General features: G+C 43.8%; 1 protein-coding gene across 2 annotated transcripts in view; it reads right to left on the bottom strand.

The window, feature by feature from the left end:
- Positions 1 to 21,282, bottom strand: part of CIT (citron rho-interacting serine/threonine kinase) — a 254,862-nt gene that overhangs the window by 59,778 nt on the left and 173,802 nt on the right. Inside the window, exons 23-27 of one of the 2 annotated variants that reach the window (XM_069758420.1) lie at positions 12,028 to 12,225; positions 11,878 to 11,931; positions 7,962 to 8,159; positions 6,677 to 6,870; positions 5,520 to 5,567 (exon numbers count right to left, since the gene is read on the bottom strand). In XM_069758420.1, coding sequence (XP_069614521.1) covers positions 5,520 to 5,567; positions 6,677 to 6,870; positions 7,962 to 8,159; positions 11,878 to 11,931; positions 12,028 to 12,225 — 692 coding nt within the window. The remainder of the gene's footprint in view (positions 1 to 5,519; positions 5,568 to 6,676; positions 6,871 to 7,961; positions 8,160 to 11,877; positions 11,932 to 12,027; positions 12,226 to 21,282) is intronic. The other variant, XM_069758429.1, reaches the window with a different exon arrangement.

Below are 21,282 nucleotides of genomic sequence, written 5' to 3'. Positions count from 1 at the left end.
ATCCCAACTGTGAAGCATGGTGGGGAAACATCATACAGGGGGGGTGCCTTTCTGCAAAGGGGACAGGATGACTGCAGAGCATTGAAGGAAAGACAGATGGGGTCTTGTATCACAAGATTTTGGCCAACAATCTCCTTCCCTCAATAAAATCATTGAAGATGGGTCGTGGCTGGGTCTTCCAGCATGACAATGACCCAAAACACACAGCCAAGGCAACTAAGGAGTAGCTCTGTTAGGCCGGCTTCACACTTGCGAGTTTTACGGACGTAAGAGCGCAGAAACTACGTCCGTAAAACTCGCAAAAAATACGGCACAATTATTCTCTATGCCCCTGCTCCTATCTGCCGTATTTTACTGATCAGTATTATACGGCTTTCTACGGCCGTACAAAATCGCAGCATGCTGCGTTTGTCACCGTACTGCGCAAGAAATACGCCAATGAAAGTCTATGGAAGCGTGAAAAATACGGATTACACACGGACAAGCAGTGTGACTTGCGAGAAATACGCAGCGCTGTTAGAGAGAAAAGCCGGTAATTCAGTGCGGTGTACAGTAAAATCACACTGACAGCTTACAGTAGAATAGGTAGAATAAATGTGTACACATAGAATAGGTATATATATATATATATATATATATATATATATATATATATATATGTCAGTGAGACACATATATGTATATATATTAATATTTATTCCAGCGCTATACAGCTTGAAAGCCGGTAATTCAATTACCGGCTTTTTCTTTCTCCTTCCTAAAAGCCGACATGATTTGAGACATGGTTTACATACAGTAAACCATGTCTTCTCTCCATTTTTTTTGCAGATTCCACACTACTAATGTCAGTAGAGTGTATCTGCAAAATTTGGCCGTTCTAGCTCTTAAAATAAAGGGTTAAATGGCGGAAAAAATTGGCTATATTGTTGGTTATTGTTGTATATTGTTGGTTTATTATGTTTTTTCTTTCACAGAACGAGGGTCTTCAGTGACTGGATTGGGCGTAGAATAAAATACTCCAACAACCATTGTTTTTATTTCATTAAAATAATTTTAAATAATGTGTTTGTGTTTTATTTAACCCTTTACTACAATTGGATTAATAATGGATAGGTGTCATAATTGACGCCTCTCCATTATTAATTAGGCTTAATGTCACCTTACAATAGCAAGGTGGCATTAACCCTTCATTACCCCATATCCCACCGCTACACGGGAATGGGAAGAGAGTGGCCAAGTGCCAGAATAGGCGCATCTTCCAGATGTGCCTTTTCTGGGGTGGCTGGGGGCAGATATTTTTAGCCAGGGGGGGGGGGGCCAATAACCATGGACCCTCTCCAGGCTATTAATATCTGCCCTCAGTCACTGGCTTTACTACTCTGGCGGAGAAAATTGCGCGGGAGCCCACGCCAATTTTTTCCGCCATTTAACCCTTTATTTTAAGAGCTAGAACGGCCAAATTTTGCAGATACACTCTACTGACATTAGTAGTGTGGAATCTGCAAAAAAAATGGAGAGAAGACATGGTTTACTGTATGTAAACCATGTCTCAAATCATGTCGGGTTTTAGGAAGGAGAAAGAAAAAGCCGGTAATTGAATTACCGGCTTTCAAGCTGTATAGCGCTGGAAAAAATAATATATATACATATATGTGTCTAATGACATATATATTATATATATATATATATATATATATATATATATATATATATATATATATATATATATATATATATATATATATAGACAGTATATATATATATATTTTTTTCTTTTTGGGACACATGGATCATTTCTATAGCGGTATGTTGGTTTTGCAAGCCTGCGAGAAAACCACGCAGTACGGATGCCATACGGATTACATACGGAGGATGCCATGCGCAAAAAACGCTGACACACCCTGCCTACGGAGGAGCTACGGACCACTATTTTCGGGACATTTCAGCGTATTACGGCCGTAATATACGGACCGTATTTTCATACGCTGAGTGTGAAGCCGGCCTTAGAAGTATTTCAAGGTCCTGGAGTGGACTAGCCAGTCTCCAGATCAGAAACGTCTGACCTCCGTAATTGCAAACAAAGGTTTATGTACCAAACATTAAGTTATAATAATACAGGAATTTTTGTCATGTACCTCATATTGTTATAAACATTACTGATTGCTCCAAGAACTGTATGGACTTGCATACTAACAGTTCTAGTTTTATGTATATGGATATTTAATAAAAGTTTTGTGTACGTTTGTATATTATGAGCTTCTGACTCGTTTTTTCTCCTGTATTATTATATATATTTGAGTCGCTCTGCCCTTTATAATATGCAATTTAGCATTAATGCTACTTCATGCATGGTATTTTTGTAGGAAGAATATCTTTGGGATTATTTTTCAAACATTAAGTTATGTTGTACTATTGTGTCAAATATTAATATCATGTAATAAAATGCAAATTAAAGGGAACCTGTCAGCAGGATCATGCACAATAAACAATAGAAGGTGTCAGGTCGGCGCCGTAATACTGATTAAAATGATACCTTGGTTGATGAAATCCGTCTTGTGGTTGTTGTTTAATCTTTACTTTCAGTTTTGAGTTAATGATATGCTCGTGCTCCGGGGCGGCCTGTGGGGGGGGGGGGGGGGGGTCTTCATGTGGTTCTCTGATTAGGTATTAGGGGGCAGTTCACTTAGGGATCAATGACCTGTCAGAAGCCATACTAATGAATACCTAATAAGAGCACCACATGAAGACCCCCCACAGGCCGCCCCAGAACAAGAGCATAGCCTTGACTGAAAATAAAGAGTAAATAACAACCACAAGATGGTTTTCATCAACCCAGATATCATTTTAATCAGTATAACGGCGCCGACCTGAAACTGTCAGTAGGTTATTCAACACAGTCCTGCTGACAGGTTTCCGTTAATTATGTAAAAATAATACAATGTGATTTTCTGGATTTTTTTTCTTTTTAAGATTCTGTCCCTCTCAGTTGAAGAGTACCTAAGATAAAATTACAGATCTCTCCAATTCTTTGTAGGTGGGAAAGCATGCAAAATCGGCAGTGTATGAAATATTTATTTTTCTCACTGTATACACACATGCACACACAACATTTAGCTTGCATAATTGCAACACCAAGGTGGAAAAGTCGTGGAGATATTTATCCACACAATCTAGAAACATGTTAATGATATGCAAATGATGAAAAAATGGAATCAAAATGTTCAAAGCACCTCGATTTATACAGTATAGAATATGAGCAACAAGAGCAAAAACACACGCCTTGGCATGTTATCAAACCGGTTATTAATCGTTGTCTGAGGAATGTTCTGACACACTGAATGGGCTTTTGACAAACAAATCATCAAGATCCACTGCCGGCAGCTCCTTTTACACTTGCTGAACCACAACATTCCAGATGTGCTTGATTGGAGACAAGTTTGGAGACCCTGCATGCCATGGAATCATGTTTAAGCCACAAAAGTAGCTCACAGTAGAACAAGCAACATGATAACTGGTATTGTTGTGTTGAAAAATGGCTCGTTGGACACCAAATCAATGTAATGCCAAGCTGTTATTTTATCTGAAATTAAGACTACAGGGGTCCAGCGACCGTAATATTATGCCACACTACACCATAATCCTGGTAGAACCAGTGTCACATTCCCTCGTGAAGGCCTCTTCATGCCGTTGAGATGTTTTTAAAATTTTGTTTCCACTTTTTCATCATTTGCCTATCATTAACATGTCTATTGATTCTGTGAGTTCCAGAATTGCTCGACCTTTCCTTTTTGGTGTTAAAATTTGAAGTGTGTGTGTGATAATTCAAATGATATGACTGAGCTACTGGACACATAAGGTGGACGTTCTAGGAGAAAATAGAACTAATAACAGGGGGAGCTATATCCTACAAACTACAAGAAGTTAAAGGGAACATGTCACCCCCAAAATCGAAGGTGAGCTAAGCCCACCAGCATCAGGGGCTTAGCTACAGCATTCTTGAATGCTGTAATTAAGCCCCCGATGTATCCTAAAAGATGAGAAAAAGAGGTTAGATTATACTCATTCAGGGGTGGTCCCGATATGATGGGCGTCGCGGTCCGGGGCCTCCCATCTTCTTACATTGACGCTGCGGCTCTGGCACAGGCGTACTTTGCCCTGTTGAGGGCAGAGCAAAGTACTGCAGTGCGCAGGAGTCGGGCCTCTCCGACCTTTCCCGGCGCCTGCAGTACTTTGCTCTGCGCTCAACAGGGCAAAGCACGCCTTTGCCGGAGCCACAGCGTGAAGACAAGAAGAGGACGTCATCGTAAGAAGATGGGAGGCCCCGGACTGGACCGCAGCGGGAACGTCCCTGGGTAAGTATAATCTAACCTCTTTTTGTCATCTTTCAGGATATATCGGGGGCTTATCTACAGTATTCCAGAATGCTGTAGATAAGCCCCTGATGCTGGGGGGTTTAGCTCACCTTCTATTTTGGGGGTGACAGGTTCCCTTTAAGACTGGTCGACTAATGCAATAGTGCCACATTTGATCCCTAGTCTAAAAGTGCCACATTTCATGCCTAGTCTAACAGTGCCACATTTGATGCCCAACACATAATAGCAGTACCTTGTAGCAAGTACGAGCATAAAACATATGCAAGAACAAAAACCTTAATTTGATTTCCTTGGCTTATCATTAGGAGGCATCACCCCATCCACCCTATGCACAACAGTCTTGTGATATCTCTTAAATGTTGTGCTCTTGTTTCAATAATTCCTTTGTAGACCTGCCTGAAGAAGGAGCCTTTGTGCTCTGAAAGCTGGCAAATATATATTTTTCTGGTTAGCCAATAAAGGTATCACTCCTAGAATATTTTTATCATTTTTGGGCATTAAAGTTCTTGCACAAAATCTAAAATTTAGTTTTAAGTGACATATTTAATAACAATTTGGGCTTTTATCAGGGACGGCCCACTAGTTATGGCCTGTCATACCATGTTTGCTCTCTAGTAGTGTCCTCGTTCAATTCTATTTTTATTTTGCTCTGTTTATTGTACCTTTATGTATGAATAAAGCTCAATTAAGGCCACATTGTGTCTATGTTTAAAGAAAACAGTTAAAAAAAAGGAAAGAGAGCTAGATTCTCTAAGAACAAGATGAAAGGAGAGAGAGAGAGAGAGAGAGAGAGTGTGAAAAAAAAGCCAAAATATATCTCAATTGTAAGGGCCAAACATCCTCTGAATAGTGTTTTATCTTGTTTGGACCAGTAGAAAAAGATTAGTAGCAATGGAAAAACCTACAGAATCAGTTCGCATGACCTGGGTTGGATTTTTTGCTAGTATCACCTACATGATACTTTGGAATAGCAATTTATGCATTTGATGATGATGTCAATGTTAAAATGGTAAAGTAAAAAGACAGCAAGTCTAATGGTATGTATGAAAAGGTTTGCTCCAGGTAAAGCAGTGTTGGAATCATAAATAATAATATAAATTCTTGTGTCCATTTTTTTTTTATAGAAAAAGGAAAAAAGACAAGTACCTATTTAGCCCAGAGCCTGTAAGATGCTGTCTCTCCGCTTGGCGCCAACTGCGGTACAGAGCAGGAGACACTGAACGTTATGAGCCAATAATAACCTCACAGAATTATAATCTTCCTGCTTTTACAGTCTGAATACACATCACTTTCACTCCCGTCTGCTACTGAGTTGTGACTGCTAATAAATCACAGAAGACCACGAACAAGAGTCACTGGTCTAGACATAGACAGATGTAAATCCCTACCACCTAATCCACTTATTTCAAAGGATAAAAGGAGCAAAGAAACCAAGCATGCATGAAAAATGCTTCAGTGCCCTGTGTCTAATGGGCAACATGTGGAGAGTGACATGCCTGACATGGCAGTGTAAAGAGACTTATAGGCCATGCAGTGCTCCTCTTGGAAATTAAATATGAAAATTGCCTATTCAGAGAGGAAGCGGACTTGAACTCTAGTGCCACCTATGGGAAGCAGCAATTCTAAAAGTCAATATTGGCCCTATAACGAGAATTGCCAGATGACTTGAGATAAAAGTCAACCAAAATATGCAGAAATGTGTTTCGGGGTGTTGCCCCTCCCCAGTGTAAAGCAAGAGATTTGATTTGGCTTTATGAGAGTCCTAGGATTGGGGTCTAAGGGGTAACATCTCTCTTTGTGGAGAGTGGCCAGTGCTCAGTGTAGACTCAAAGTTACAACTCCAGACTATAGTGAATAGTAGAAAAGACTCCTTGGTCAGGGTGTTTTAGAAAAATAAACCACAGTCTCTTTGACTACAGGAAAGCATTGTATAACATATGCTCATGTTAAAGGGGTTGTCCAGCTGCAAAGCCGGAAGGATATTGCCCAGGTGTCCCAGAAAGCAGTGGAAAATAAAGTTAGCGGAGTGGCGATTAAGTATTACTTCCTTTATGATTTTATGCCACTCTCGAGCATTTTTGAGGGAGATGTTTGGGTGGCCAGATAACCCTTTGAGGTGTATGAAAGATGCTTCGTATTATAATAGCCTATGATGAACAGGAGCAGCAGGTCTACAATAATGCAAACAAGGATCAGCATGTTTTTACAGTTTGTTGAGCTTCAAATAAGCTGAATGTCCAGTGATACAAAGTCTATGCACAGCACAAATAGAAAGGTTTAAAAGAAAAATACCAGGTCTTTACCTGCCCTGCTTTTCAGTATCCAGAAGTCGTTGCACTTCTCGGAGTCTACACTCAAACTGTGCCTTCTCGTCTTCTAGTGAACTTCTCCAGCTTTCCCACTGACGTTCCTTTTCTAAGAGCTCATCGTTCAGTGCCTCTAAATCCATTACCTGCTCCTCCAGCATTGTGCATGTGGTTTTAAGAGCTTCCATGGTCTGTAATTATCACAGCACACCTTTTACAATTATTTTTCACAAATCCTTTTATAAAGTTAAGGCTTTACTGTCTATGCATATGGTGTAAAAACTTAAAATAAAAGTTGTCGCAAGAGGTGGAGTTAATGTAGGGAGGGGGACTTCATTGGAACCCTCATCTCTTGGCCATACTAGTGAGCAGATCCTGTGTTACACAGATGTCCTTTGTCTAAAAGCTCATTCAAACATACATGTTTTTTTTCACGTACAAAAAATTTTTCCCAGTTTCAACTGTGAATTTGTTCAGAGTTTCATCAGTTTTTCTTGGATGAGAAACTAAAATAAAATAATGTCTCTACCTTCTCCTACCTAGCACTCTGAAAAACAGACAGAACACGGATGCCATCTGTATGATTTTTCACGGACACAGACTTGTATTGCCGATTATGATAGGACACTTGGATCAAATTCGAACACGTATCTGCGATTTTGCGAGGAGCACTCAGTCCGTGAAAAAAAATTGCACATGTAAACAACGTCATAGACTATACTAGGTACAAGGGCTACCAGTAAAAAACATGTATAGAACCCTTACGTGAAAAAGACGTATGAATGAGCCCCAACACTAATATTTAGCTGGTCTAGTGGCTAGGATTCCCCCTAGATTACAGCTGACCATTGGGTCCCAGTCAACAAAACACTTTATAATTACCATCAACACACCTTTCTAGCACGTAGAGATTGTGTAAGGTGGAGAACCCCTTTAAAAACAAGGAGACATATTTTTCTTCAAATAAAATCCACAACTATATTTTTGGGCTGCGTCACTCCATTCAAAAGCAGTAATGCTAGGCAGAAACATTAGTCCTAAGCAGTTTCTTCACTAGTACTCTCCCAGTTTGTGCAGACCGAATAAGTGTATGAGGACAACTGCTAGAAATGTAGTCTAATGCAAAACTGATACAGAATTGCCATTTTTGTGGCATACCACCTCGCTGTTTAAGTAATAACCTAGACCCTTTTCTATGGCAAAAATGAATATAAGGCAAAGCATGTAAAGTTGGTATGTGTTACTGCACTGTACATGTACTGAAGAAGTGACAGAACGCTACCTGTTTCTGACTAGTAAGCTGCATCTCCCGCTCAGTAATTTCTCTCCGTAGGTGGTCCACTTCGCTTCGCAGTTGTACTATTTCTTCTGCAGCTCCCGAGACCTCATTCAGCTGTTTGGTTAAGTAGAAGTTTTGATTGTTCAGCTCTGCATTTTCTTCACTCATACGGTTCAGCTGATCTTCTAGGTCTGTAAGAACCTGCAGACAGAGTATTCAGGCTGTATCTTATTGTGTCCATCTAACGAGAATTTGGGTGCATTTTTCCATTTGTCACATCTTTGTGCAGCAGAAACATGTTTATAGAAACTGTTAAATATTTTGCAGCAATTTTTAGAACTGTTGCAAAAAAAAAAATGCAATGGAAATGCCCTGTTCTTCACAGGTAACTTGTTTAGTACATATGTGAAAAGTGGCATCATAATAGAAAGAACGACAGAAGTCATTTCACGTGTGCTTTGGAACATTTTTTTCAGTGCAATTGCTAAAACGTTTAAAAAAAAAATATCAGATATGTGAAATGACATACATAACAAACCATAATTTCCCAAAGCAGAAAACTACAGCCCAGCAAAGATGAACCGCGACTTCCAGGCTTCATTCACACTGTGCTTCTTTGATTGTAATAAACTGCCCTCTTTATGTATTTCTAGCAATGCTGATATATAAATGTTTACCGAGGGACCCAATCACTAAAACAGGGGTATCACATGATTATAGCAAACATCAGGAGGTACTGGGATAGGGACTTTTATTTTTGTGATCAGTTGGGATATCAGCTGTGAATAGGTAATAAAACTTCAGAGTGAAAAATCTGTCCCCCTGCTTCAGGCAGCAGGTATGTCTTAGGCCTCCTTCACTCATCCTGATATTTCCGGTACTGGTAAAACCTGTACCAGGGATAACTGTGTCTGTGTGGCATACGTGTTCCGCATCAGTATCACATGTACACGAGCCTGAGAAAAGCCGACACATTCCGCACTGTTCTCAGGCACCAGGTGCTAAAGACAGCTCACATCATTGTCACCTGTTCTTGCAATCAGCGCACAACGTTGAGAGTTGTATTCAGCCCCCACTGTCTACATCGAGTGTAAAATGAAGAACAAATTTTTTTTAAAAAAAACACATTATATTCACTTTAACCCCTTCATGACCTTGGGATTTTTCGTTTTTCTGTGTTCGTTTTTCACTCCCCTCCTTCCCAGAGCCATAACTTTTTTATTTTTCCGTCAATTTGGCCATGTGAGGGCTTATTTTTTGCGGGACGAGTTGTACTTTTGAATGACATCATTGGTTTTAGCATGTCGTGTACTAGAAAACGGGAAAAAAATTCCAAGTGCGGTGAAATTGCAAAAAAAGTGCAATCCCACACTTGTTTTTTGTTTGGCTTTCTTGCTAGGTTCACTAAATGCTAAAACTGACCTGCCATTATGATTCTCCAGGTCAGGACGAGTTCATAGACACCAAACATGACTAGGTTATTTTTTATCTAAGTGGTGAAAAAAAATTCCAAACTTTGCTTTAAAAAAAAAAAAAAATTGCGCCATTTTCCGATACCCGTAGCGTCTCCATTTTTCGTGATCTGGGGTCAGTTGAGGGCTTATTTTTTGCGTGCCGAGATGACGTTTTTAATGATAGCATTTCGGTGCAGATACGTTCTTTTGATCGCCCGTTATTGCATTTTAATGCAATGTCGCGTCGACCAAAAAAACGTAATTCTGGCGTTTTGAATTTTTTTCCCGCTACGCTGTTTAGCGATCAGGTTAATGTTTTTTTTTTTTAGTTGATATATCGGGCGATTCTGAGCGCGGCGATACCAAATATGCGTAGATTTTATATTTTTTTTATTGATTTATTTTGATTGGGGCGAAAGGGGGGTGATTTAAACTTTTATATATTTTTTTTATTTTTTTAACATTTTTTTCAGCTTTTTTTTTTTTTACTTTTGCCATGCTTCAATAGCTCATGGGAGGCTAGAAGCAGGCACAACGCGATCGGCTCTGCTACATAGCAGCGATCTGCTGATCGCTGCTATGTAGCAGAAATGGATGTGTGCTGTGTGCGCCGACCACAGGGTGGCGCTCACAGCCACCGGCGATCAGTAACCATAGAGGTCTCAAGGACCTCTATGGTTACAATGGAGACGAATCGCCGACCCCCGATCATGTGACGGGGGTCGGCGATGACGTCATTTCCGGCCGCCCGGCCGGATGCGGTAGTTAAATGCCGCTGTCTGCGTTTGACAGCGGCATTTAACTAGTTAATAGGTGCGGGCAGATCGCGATTCTGCCCGCGCCTATTACGGGCACATGTCAGCTGTTCAAAACAGCTGACGTCCCGGCTTTGGTGCGGGCTCACCGCGGAGCCCTGCATCAAAGCAGGGGATCTGACCTCGGACGTACTATCCCGTCCGAGGTCAGATAGGGGTTAAAACCTAATACCCTGAAGCCATTGTTCCCTGTAAAAAAATAAAAAATAAAAAACAACAATATCCCTCACCTGTCCGAAGTTGAAAGAATCCATAATGTCCCACACCATTATCCATCTGTGAGACATTTGCCCATCAGCATGAGCGGTGGCCTGAGGCGACTGCTCATGCTGAAGAGCGGGGAGAATTACTTGCTACAGCGAGCCCATACTCTGCGCTGACCTCCATGAGATCATCTCAGTTCACCGAGAGAGTTCTCAAGGTGAACTGCCATGACTTCATGGAGGTCAGCACAGTTCATGAGCCCACTCTCACAGCAGTGAGTCATTCTCTCCCGCTCTTCAGCAAATGTCGCACAGATGGATTACAGCGATCAATAAAATTACAGATATAAATCAGAGATTTATTTTTGTGGGGTCTTTTTTTTATTACAGTGGACAATGGCTTCAGGGGATTAGGTGTTAAGGTGAGTATAATGTTTTTTTTTTTAATTTTATTCTTCCTTTTACACTTGATGTAGACAGTGGGGGCTGAATACAACACTCACCATTGTCCTGTGAGATCAGCGCAAGCATTGAACATTGGTGAGAGCTGCCTCCAGCAGCCGGCGTCAGGAATTAATGAAAGCAGTACCACTGACACGTCAGCATGTTTTTCCCATGGTCCGTGGAAACATAGACATGTGCGCAGACCTATAAACTTGAATGAGTCTATGTGTGTTAGCGTATCATTTACGTGTGAAAACTGTCACCAGATGTACTGGAGACACTGACGTGTGAAGGGGCCTAACTCTGATAAGCCGCGGCTGTTCAGAGAAATCATAGTTTGAAAAGCTAGCCAGGTGCAATCGAAAGAGATGTGACTAGTTTGGCGCAGCCCCCAGTTGTCCACTCTCAGCCGTGTTTCAGGTGATTGACAGGTATCCCATGTACACACATCGGAGAGCTGTGTCAATCAACTGGAGCCAGCCAGGTGAAGCGCCGAACTAGTAACATCTTTTCCTTTCTTTCCAAGCCTACTTTTCAAACTATGTTTTCTCTGGGATGCCGCAGTATTTTACAATAAAATATACTTAGCTGAAGCCAGGATTTGATTCAAGTTGCTTGTGGTTTGGGCATCATTAATCTAGTGATAGGTTCTCAAACGAAAAAACACACTGGTGGGACTTATCTAGAACCACTGAACTGTTTGTGCCAGCCAGAAAATAAAATCTGGGAAATATTATAATAGATTTGCAGAAGGGCAATTGGCCACAATCTCTTTAACTAAGTTGCTCCCATTTTAAGAAAATTCATAGAATCAGAAAAAGGGCAGGGAAGTTACAAAACGTGTGTGCTGGCATAGCAATGATTATATATTCCTCCACTAAGTTCAGTGTTTGGATTAATAGGTAAATAAGGCTGCAATTTAAAAAAGAATGTGTTGTAGGGAGCCATCATGACAAAATTTAGACATTAATAGAACAAATCATTAAAAATGGTCACAACTCACTGAACAGCTGTCCCGTAAGGTATCAAATTTACGCTGGATCTCATCTCTGTGCGACTGAAAAATAAAAATGAGGAAAAAAAAAAAGATTTCCAAAGTCATATTGAGTTTTATAGTAAATTAAAACACATCACGTCTGGGGGTTTAATATACCCTTAAGGCTTGTATTTCCTCCTCAGCTTCTGCAGTGGTGTCTTCTAATTCAGTTTTCGCTTGGTGCAGCTGGCTTTCTAGAGCAGAACGTGCTGACTGTAAAGAGGCGATTTGGGATTCCCTCTCCTGTAAAGTCAGCTGCAGCTCTGTTAACTGCCTCTTCAACTCAAGCTTCTGCTCCTCATGTTCCAGGCTAATCTACATGATAAAAATAGGAAACCCATCAAAAGAGTAAGATAGAACATATTTTTTAAAAACAGTACTGGTTGAATAGTTCGGAATTTGTTGATTGCAATAGTGAAAATTAGCATCAGTATAATAATGAACTCTAAGGACTTCCTCAAAGTGATTCTGGCACAAGACTTCGACTTCCTGATCAGTCAGTTTTACATTTTTGCGCTTTTGTAACTTTTATTTTACATGGGGGGCTTGTTTTTTTTACTGGACGAGCTGTAGTTTTGACAATTTATTTTTTTATTTTACAATCAGTGTGTTTGGAAAATGGGAGAAAAAAAAATTCTAGGAGATATAAAATTGTGCAAAAAGGCCTACAATTTCGCAATTTACTGTGCTAATTGTCCAGTAAAAATTACTTAAATTATCAAGAGAGTCCAAAATATAATCAAATAATGGCACTTCACATCAACTAAATATCTATAACCCTGGTACAAATGGACTCAAGTGCATTAAGAGATCCATTCCGGAAGAAGCCAGTGGCGAAACGCGCGTCGGGGTGAGGAAACGCCACAATTAACTCTCCAGGTGAATCTGGTTCTCTATTATTCTTTGTGCACAATATGTATTGATGATCTTTGCTATATGTTTCCTCAACACTGCTGTGTTCTGGCGTTTATGCCATAGGGCTATACAAGACTTATATAATATTGCTTCCAGACATACAAAGTGTTCCACATATACCTTTTGTAGATACCATTTTGTCCTATGGGATAGTGCTAGAGAGTATTAGGATGGTATTGTTATGAGGCAATTATTGTACAAGCACTAAGCACCTTATTTATCATGAATGGACAGCTACTATATTTGTCCTTGCCTGTGAGCCATTTTATCTGAAGTGGCCATTATTCTACTCATACCCATACTTCCAAGGTATATATTAATTATTATTATCTTTGACTATTCTTTCTTCTTTTTCCTAAAACATTATATAGTCCATTTGGACAGCTGATGATATAGCCATACTGATTTGGTGTTTCTGAGTCTTTTAGTAGCGTCTCCTTTTGAGACACTCTGCTGTTTTACAGTTCATGTATTGTGATTTTTTAACATTGTTTAAATAAAAATTATATATTTTACCTTAAAGCATAAAGCGCTGCGGAATATGTTGGCGCTATATAAATAAAAATTATTATTATTACCATGGGTCTATTTGTACCAGGGTTCTAGATGTTTAGTAAAAAATACTTATCAACATGATTCTCCATGTCAGTACAATCAGGGTGACACTAAAAGTATAGTTTTATTTAAAGGAGATATCTAGAACTTTAAAAAAAAAATCTACATAAGCACTAATAGGCAGGTAGTTGCTACCCACCTGCCTGTTGTGCCCAACACAGTTCTCTGCCAGCACAGGGAGATCAGAGACTTCTGTTGACATCGCATCAACACAGCAGCAGTTTATTTTCCTGTTGACAGGGCGGGACTACTGGTGTAATGCTGATTGACAGGCATCTCTCTGCTGCCTAATTTGGGGAGGCCAGCTGTCAATCAGCATAATGCCAGTAGCCTCCCCTCTTAATTTTATATTTTGATAGGTTATACTTTTACAAGTGAGGCAATACCAAATATATAGTATGTTTTTTTACTATTTCTTTTGTATTCATTTTTATCTTTATCTTTTTAATTCCTTTCATCCTGTATTTATTTTCTTTAGCTTAGTACACTGTATAAAGCAATACTATAGTATTGCAGTATATGCCCAAAAAAATTTTTTTGGTTGCTTACCATAAAATCTGTTTCTCGGAGCCTTCATTGGGGGACACAGGAACCATGGGTGTATGCTGCTGCCACTAGGAGGCTCACACTATGCAAATAAACAAGTTAGCTCCTCCTCTGCAGTGTACACCCCACCGACAGGAAGTAGGATATTCAGTTAGTGAGAAAGCAGTAGGAGAAGCAACGTGTAAAAGAGAATAATAATAATATAATAATAATCTTTATTCATATAGCGCCAACAAATTCCGCAGCGCTCCACAGATTAACAGTTTCAAACACTCAAAGAGTGTTCAAAGAACTCAAACATTAACAGTATAACACAATAAACAGAGCTGTTCAACTTGGGAGGGTGCTAAGTCCCCCAATGAAGGATCCGAGAAACAGATTTTACGGTAACCAAAAATCCTGTTTTCTCTATCGCCTCTCATTGGGGGACACAGGAACCATGGGACATCCCAAAGCAATCCCTGGGGTGGGAAAAACAGACTTCCATCAAGTCAGAGGACCCACCGCTGCCGCCTACAGGATCCTTCTGACCAGGCTGGCGTCCGCTGAAGCATAGGTATGGACCTCGTAAGATTTGGAGAACGTGTGGATGGAAAACCAGGTTGCTGCTTTGCAAAACAAAGCCCTGTGGCGTACCACACAGGAAGCGCCGACTGCTCGGGTAGAGTGAGCCTTTATCCCAGGAGGGGGCACTCTGTTCTTGACCCGGTAAGCCACAAAAATTGCCGTTCTAATCCAGCGAGCAATAGTCACCTTGAAATCCGGCAGGCCTCTACGCGTGCCATCAGGAATGACGAAAAGAGAATCCGTCTTCTGGAAAGCGGCCGTTCTAGCCAGGTAGATCCTCACTGCCCTGACGAGGTCCAGCTTGTTCAACGATCACTCCAGGGGATGAGTCGGAGCTGGACAAAAGGAAGGCAGAACAATGTCCTCGTTGAGGTGGAAACCACCGCAGGAAGGAAGGAAGGCGGAGGCCTGAGGACCACCTTGTCCTGGTGGATAACCAAGAAAGGAGGTTGGCAAGAAAGTGCCGCCAACTCGGAAAATGCGGCGGATAGGAATGATGGCCACAAGAAAAGGCCACCTTCCAAGATAGAACTGACAGAGGAAACTCCCTGAGGCACAAAGGGGAAAACCTTCAGAACGTCCAGCACCAAATTTAAATCCCAAGAGTCCACAGGGGACCTGTACAGAGGAACAGCATGGGCCACTCCTTGAAGGAAGGTCTTAACCTGTGGCCGAGAAGATAACGTCTTCTGAAAAAGGATAGAGCGCGCAGAAACCTGGCCCTTTAGGGAACTAAGAGCAAGGCCCGAACCCAGTCCTGCCTGAAGGAAGGTCAAGGTGGAAGGCAGGGAAAAGTACATGGGTGAAACGCGGTTGGACTCGTACCAACGGAAGTAAGCCTTCCAGGTACGATAGTAGATCCTGGAAGACGAAGGCTTCCGAGCCTGGATCATGGTGTGAATCACTCGATCTCGAGACAGCAGACCGGATCTGTCTGGAAGCCTCCCGGGAGCGTCCGCGAGAAGGTTGACGATCTCCGCGAACCAAGACCTCCTGGGCCAATCCGGAACGATAAGGATGACTATTACCCCCTCCGCTTTGATCTTCAATAGTTTGGGAACCAGAGGAAGAGGGGGAACAGATAGGGAAGCACGAACTGAGACCAAAGAATGGCCAGAGCGTCGGCACCCACCGCGAGAGGATCGCGGGATCTGGAGACGAAAACGAGGGACCTTCCTATACAGGCGGGACGCCATGAGGTCCAAATCCGGCGTCCCCCATAGAAGGCAAATTTGGTGGAAGACCACCTGACCCAGGGACCATTTCCCTGCCGCAAGGCCCTCGCGGCTGAGGAAGTCTGCGGCCCAATTGTCTACACCGGGGATATGCACCGCGGATGTCGCTGGAAAATAGTCACCTCACCCAAGGAGGATCTTGGAGACCTCGGAAAACGCCAAGGAACTCCGAATCCCTCCTTGGTGTTTGACATATGCCACAGCCGTGGCATTGTCCGTCTGAATTCAGACTGGTAGACCCATGAGAAGTCTCTCCCAGTGAAGGAGGGAAAGGTAAAAAGGCCCGTATTCCGAGGACGTTGACAGGTAGCGAAGACTCCAGCGCCGACCAACGTCCCCGGACAGTCTGGGGACAAAAACCCACCCCCCAGCCGAGAAGGCTGGAATCCGTCGTCACAACTTGCCAGGAACGGAATGAAGGACCGACCTAGGAAGATGAGAGGAGACGTCAGACACCAATTGAGGGACCGCTTGACTCAGGGCGAAAGACGAGTTGGACGATCCAGAGAAAGGACAGACTTGTCCCACTGCCAAAGGTTCGCTTGCTGAAGAGGTCGTGAGTGGAATTGAGCAAAGGGGATCGCTGTGATGTTGCCACCATTCTTCCCAGGGTCTTCATGGCCGTTCTGAAGGATGTAAGCTGGGTACCCTAAAACAAGCGAATTTTCCGACGGAGCGAAGCTCACTTCTCCTCGGAAAGAAAAATCCTGGTTCGACAGGTGTCGGACCGCAGGCCTAGGAACACGAGGCGCTGAGTCGGAATAAGGCAGGACTTCTTGTTGACAAGCCGCCCGAAACGGGACAGGGTGTCGAGAACGATGGACAAGCTTTCCTGGACCTGAGAAAAGGATGGAGTCTTGAAGAGAATATCATCGAGGTACGGAATGAGTACCAGACATCTGACCCTCCAGATGGCCAGCGAGGCTGCCCTGATCTTTGTAAAGACCCTGGGAGCGGTTGTGAGACCAAAAGGCAGGGCTACAAACTGGGAATGCTCCTGATGTACCGCAAAACGCAGGAATCTGTGATGTGCTGGAAATATAGGGACATGAAAATAGGCGTCCAGAATGTCTATGGAGTACAGAAATTCCTATGCCTCCATGGAAGTGATTACCGAACGAAGGGATACCATTCTGAAAGTCGCGGGCGAACCCTTTTATTCAGTAACTTGAGATCCAGAATTGGTCCGAGTAGAAGCCTGTGAATCCTTCTCTTTCTGGAACGGGAACGATTACCCCCGTGCTGAGGAGAGAGACGATGGCTGCAAGGAAACCCGGAACCAAAGTCGGGTCTTTTGGAGGGCGAGATTCGAAGAAAGCGATCCCAGGGCTAAGAAACTAAATCGATTTTGTATCCCGAGGATACCACTTCCCTGACCCATGTATCCTCCATCGCCGTAAGCCAAACCCCTTTGAAGAAAGGAAGACAACTGCTCAGCTTCGGAGATGCGCCGGGATCCCAGTGAAAATCATGCTGAGGTACATCTTCCAGGTCTAGACCTGGTGGATCTTCCTTGGGAATAGCAGGAGAGCCAGGAAGAAGTGGGCCTAAAGGAAAACTTCTTCCTATCTTGGCGCGCTTGCGACCTCTGCTGTAGAGGAAGAGGTCGGCGAGGTTTGGATTGGGGGAAAGGGGAACTTGTCCCCCCCGGTCGCGTCCTTAATAATTTGGTCCGGTCTGGAACCAAAGGCCGCGATCCCTGAAAGGGCAAGGTGGTAAGGGACTTCTTCGAAACAGGTCCGCTTGCCAGGCCTTAAGCCAAACTGTCCGGCGGATGGCAACGACATTGCTGGATGCCTGAGCTGCACGAGACGCGGCATCCAGGAAGGCAGAGACCAAATACTCACTACATGAGAAATCTGGTTGGCAAGCTCAGCTAGCTGTTCTGGTTGGGCCCCGCCAGAATGCCTTGACGGAGTTGCTTTGCCCATTTGGCCACAGACTTTGAAACCCATGAGGAGGCAAAAGCCGGGCAAAAAGTGGACTCTTCGAAGGCTGACTTCGCAAAGGATTCTAAAGGCTACCATTAGATTCCTTCAAAGATGCTGCACCAGGAAGAGGGCCGGACTGTGTAGGTAGATAGTCTGGAGACTGGCGGGTTCACGGAGGGAGCTGTCCAGTTGGCGGTGCTCCGGGGAAAAAAAGTTATAACACGCCGAGGCGCTGTCCTCTGAAAGCATCTGGTCGGATTCTCTCTTTCTCTGACCATTAGCTCCTCATATTCAGAATAAGGGGCGAAAACTTTGAAAGGTGGCTTGGACCGTCTAAACTAAACCGCCTGACCTGCGGGTTCCGTAGCAGAGTCTTTGATGCCACAGGTCTGGTTAACTGCAGCAATGAGGTTCTGAACCATATCCCCCATGCTAGCGATTTGGTAAGAATCCAGCATCAAAACCTCTACCGAAGGCGCATCAGAGAACGCTTCATCTGACACGGGGGAGGAAAACTGGAAAAAAACAACTCAGACCGGCGTTCCTGTCTAGATCCTTTGCGGCCAATATTGGTAGGCTCGGACAGAGCTTCCTGTGACCCGCTGGCCACAGCGGAAGTTGTCAGGGGCAAACTATCAAGCACAGACACTAGGGTCTGAGACACTCGGGTGAGATCGCAGGGATTGGGACAGAGAGGAGACCCACCCTGGGAAAGGGAACTCACTCCCTCGGACAGCAGGGATGTCCAAGGCGGTGGACACCGTGGCGCTGTTGCAGTCCTGACAGAGGGAGGGAAGTCTGCTATGTAGGGCGAACGTACAAAGTGACGGACCAAGATAGCAGAAGAAGCAGGACGGGAGCGTTCTCCCTTAGAATTAGACATGGTGCCAGAGGGTTAGGGGACAGAAGCAGAGGGGAGTGTCAGTCTGCTGTGCAGATATACTCACAGCAGATGTCCTGTAGCTTCCAGGCTGTAGAGGAGCCGGTCCTGCAGACAGATGCATTGCTGGATGCGACGACCCATGGCAACGCCAGAGGAAACAGAAAAGGCATGCTGCAGGGAAAAGGGCGGGAGGGCAAAAGGCCCACTCATTAAAGCCGGAAGAGGAGAGGGGCCGACAGCGCAAGCCTCGGGCAGGATGATGGTGCCGGCTGTAGAGAGAGCGGTGGCTAGGAAGAAGTGGGCAGAGACAAGCGCGCACACCAGGGGAACAATATGGCGCCAGATGGGGGCACTGCTATGGGGGCGGAGCTAAGCGCCGCTGCAGGAAGAAGGTACGGGCCGGAGAAAGCCTGCACGAAGGAGTTCAGTAAATGGGGGGCGGAGTTACTGCGCCGGAGTAGGCCCGAGGAGCCGGGGCCTAAATTAAAAACCGGCGACCGCCACAACTAAGTAGGCCCGAGAAGATGGGGCCTAGATAGGAACCCGGCGGCCGTCAGTAGGCCCGAGAAGCCGGGGCCTAAATTAGAAACCGGCGACCGCCTGGATGAGAGGAGGAGGCGAATAAGCCTTCCCGCAGCGAACGTCACCCCTGTGCCTCTGAAAAGGTAGCCCCTCAAGCGCCGATGCCCGCATCCAGACTGGGGGGGAGGGGGACAAGAGAGGGGGCCTGAGCTGGGCTAAAAGTCCTGCAGAAAGCCCTGGTATTTCCCCTAGGAAAAGGCCCCCCGCCTCCCTAAAGGGAAACCCTAACCTAAATGTCCTGAGGCAAACAGATGGGGCACTTTCTAAATACTGTTGTGGATTCTGTTTTTGGGCTCCCTCTGGTGGTTACAGATGGTACTGGGTGACTTGTGTTCTCTGCGGTCTCTGGTGTCCACCTGTTCTATCAGGATATGGGAGTTTCCTATTTAACCTGGCTTTCTTGTCATTTCCTCGCCGGCGATCAATGTAATCAGTGTGTCTTGTTACCTCTGCTTTCCGCTTCTGTAATCATCAGGACAAGCTAAGTTTTTTATTTTCCTGTTCCACGTTTTGCTTTATTTTTGTTTTAGTCCAGCTTGCAGTTATGTGATTCCTTGTTGCTGGTTGCTCTAGTGGGCTGATATTACTCCTCATGTTCCATGAGTTGGCACATGAGTTCAGGTAATTTCAGGATGGTTTTTTGTAGGGTTTTTCGCTGACCGCGCAGTTCACTTTTGTATCCTCTGCTATCTAGTTTTAGCGGGCCTCATTTTGCTGAATCTGTTTTCATTACTACGTATGTGCTTTCCTCTCATTTCACCGTCATTACATGTGGGGGGCTGCTATTTCTGTGGGGTGTTTCTCTGGAGGCAAGAGAGGTCTTTGTTTCTTCTAATAGGGGAAGCTAGTCCTTCGGCTGGCGCGAGACGTCTAGAATCATCGTAGGCACGTTCCCCGGCTACTGCTAGTGTTGTGAATTAGGTTCAGGATCGCGGTCAGCTCAGTTTCCATCATCCTAGAGCTTGTTCTGTTTTTTGTGTGCTTGTCCTTTTGTGATCCCCTGCCATTGGGATCATGACAGTATCGCCGGCCCGAAAAGTGGTAATCGTATTGGCTGAAGTAGGAGGAAAAGTAGTCTGAGGAAGTTTTTTTTTTTTTTTTTCCCTCAGAGTTTGCTGCCTAGCCTTAATGGCAGCCTGGCTGCGTCTTACCTCCTCTTAATCCTTGAATGGCTCTGACCTCAGCTGTTTATCATGGACGTCCAGAGTTTGGCTTCCAGCCTGAATAATCTTGCTGCTAAGGTTCAAAATATACAAGATTTTGTTGTACATGCTCCTATGTCTGAACCTAGAATTCCTATCCCAGAGTTTTTTTCTGGAGATAGATCTAGTTTTCTGAATTTTAGGAACAATTGCAAGTTGTTTCTTTCTTTGAAATCTCGCTCCTCTGGAGACCCTGCTCAGCAAGTCAAAATTGTAATATCTTTCCTGCGGGGTGACCCTCAGAATTGGGCATTTGCATTGGCACCAGGGGATCCTGCGTTGCTCAATGTGGATGCGTTTTTTCTGGCATTGGGTTTGCTCTATGAGGAACCTAACCTAGAGATTCAGGCTGAAAAAGCTTTATTGGCTCTCTCTCAGGGGCAAGATGAAGCAGAAATATATTGTCAGAAATTTCGGAAATGGTCGGTGCTTACTCAGTGGAATGAGTGCGCTCTGGCTGCAAAATTCAGAGATGGCCTTTCTGAGGCCATTAAAGATGTTATGGTGGGGTTCCCGGCGCCTACAGGTCTGAATGAGTCTATGACTATGGCTATTCAGATTGATCGGCGTTTACGGGAGCGCAAACCTGTGCACCATTTGGCGGTGTCTTCTGAACAGGCACCTGAGACAATGCAATGTGATAGAATTCAGTCCAGAAGTGAACGGCAAAACTATAGGCGGAAAAATGGGTTGTGTTTTTATTGTGGTGATTCAGCTCATGTTATATCAGCATGCTCTAAACGCACAAAAAAGGTTGATAAGTCTGTTGCCACTAGTACTTTACAGTCTAAGTTCATTCTGTCTGTGACTCTGATTTGCTCATTATCAGCCATTTCCGTCGATGCCTATGTGGATTCAGGCGCTGCCCTGAGTCTTATGGATTGGTCATTTGCCAA

The sequence above is a fragment of the Ranitomeya imitator genome, chromosome 1 (assembly GCF_032444005.1).
Source record: "Ranitomeya imitator isolate aRanImi1 chromosome 1, aRanImi1.pri, whole genome shotgun sequence".
Lineage (NCBI taxonomy): Eukaryota > Metazoa > Chordata > Amphibia > Anura > Dendrobatidae > Ranitomeya > Ranitomeya imitator.
This window is presented reverse-complemented; position numbering and strand designations above follow the sequence as displayed.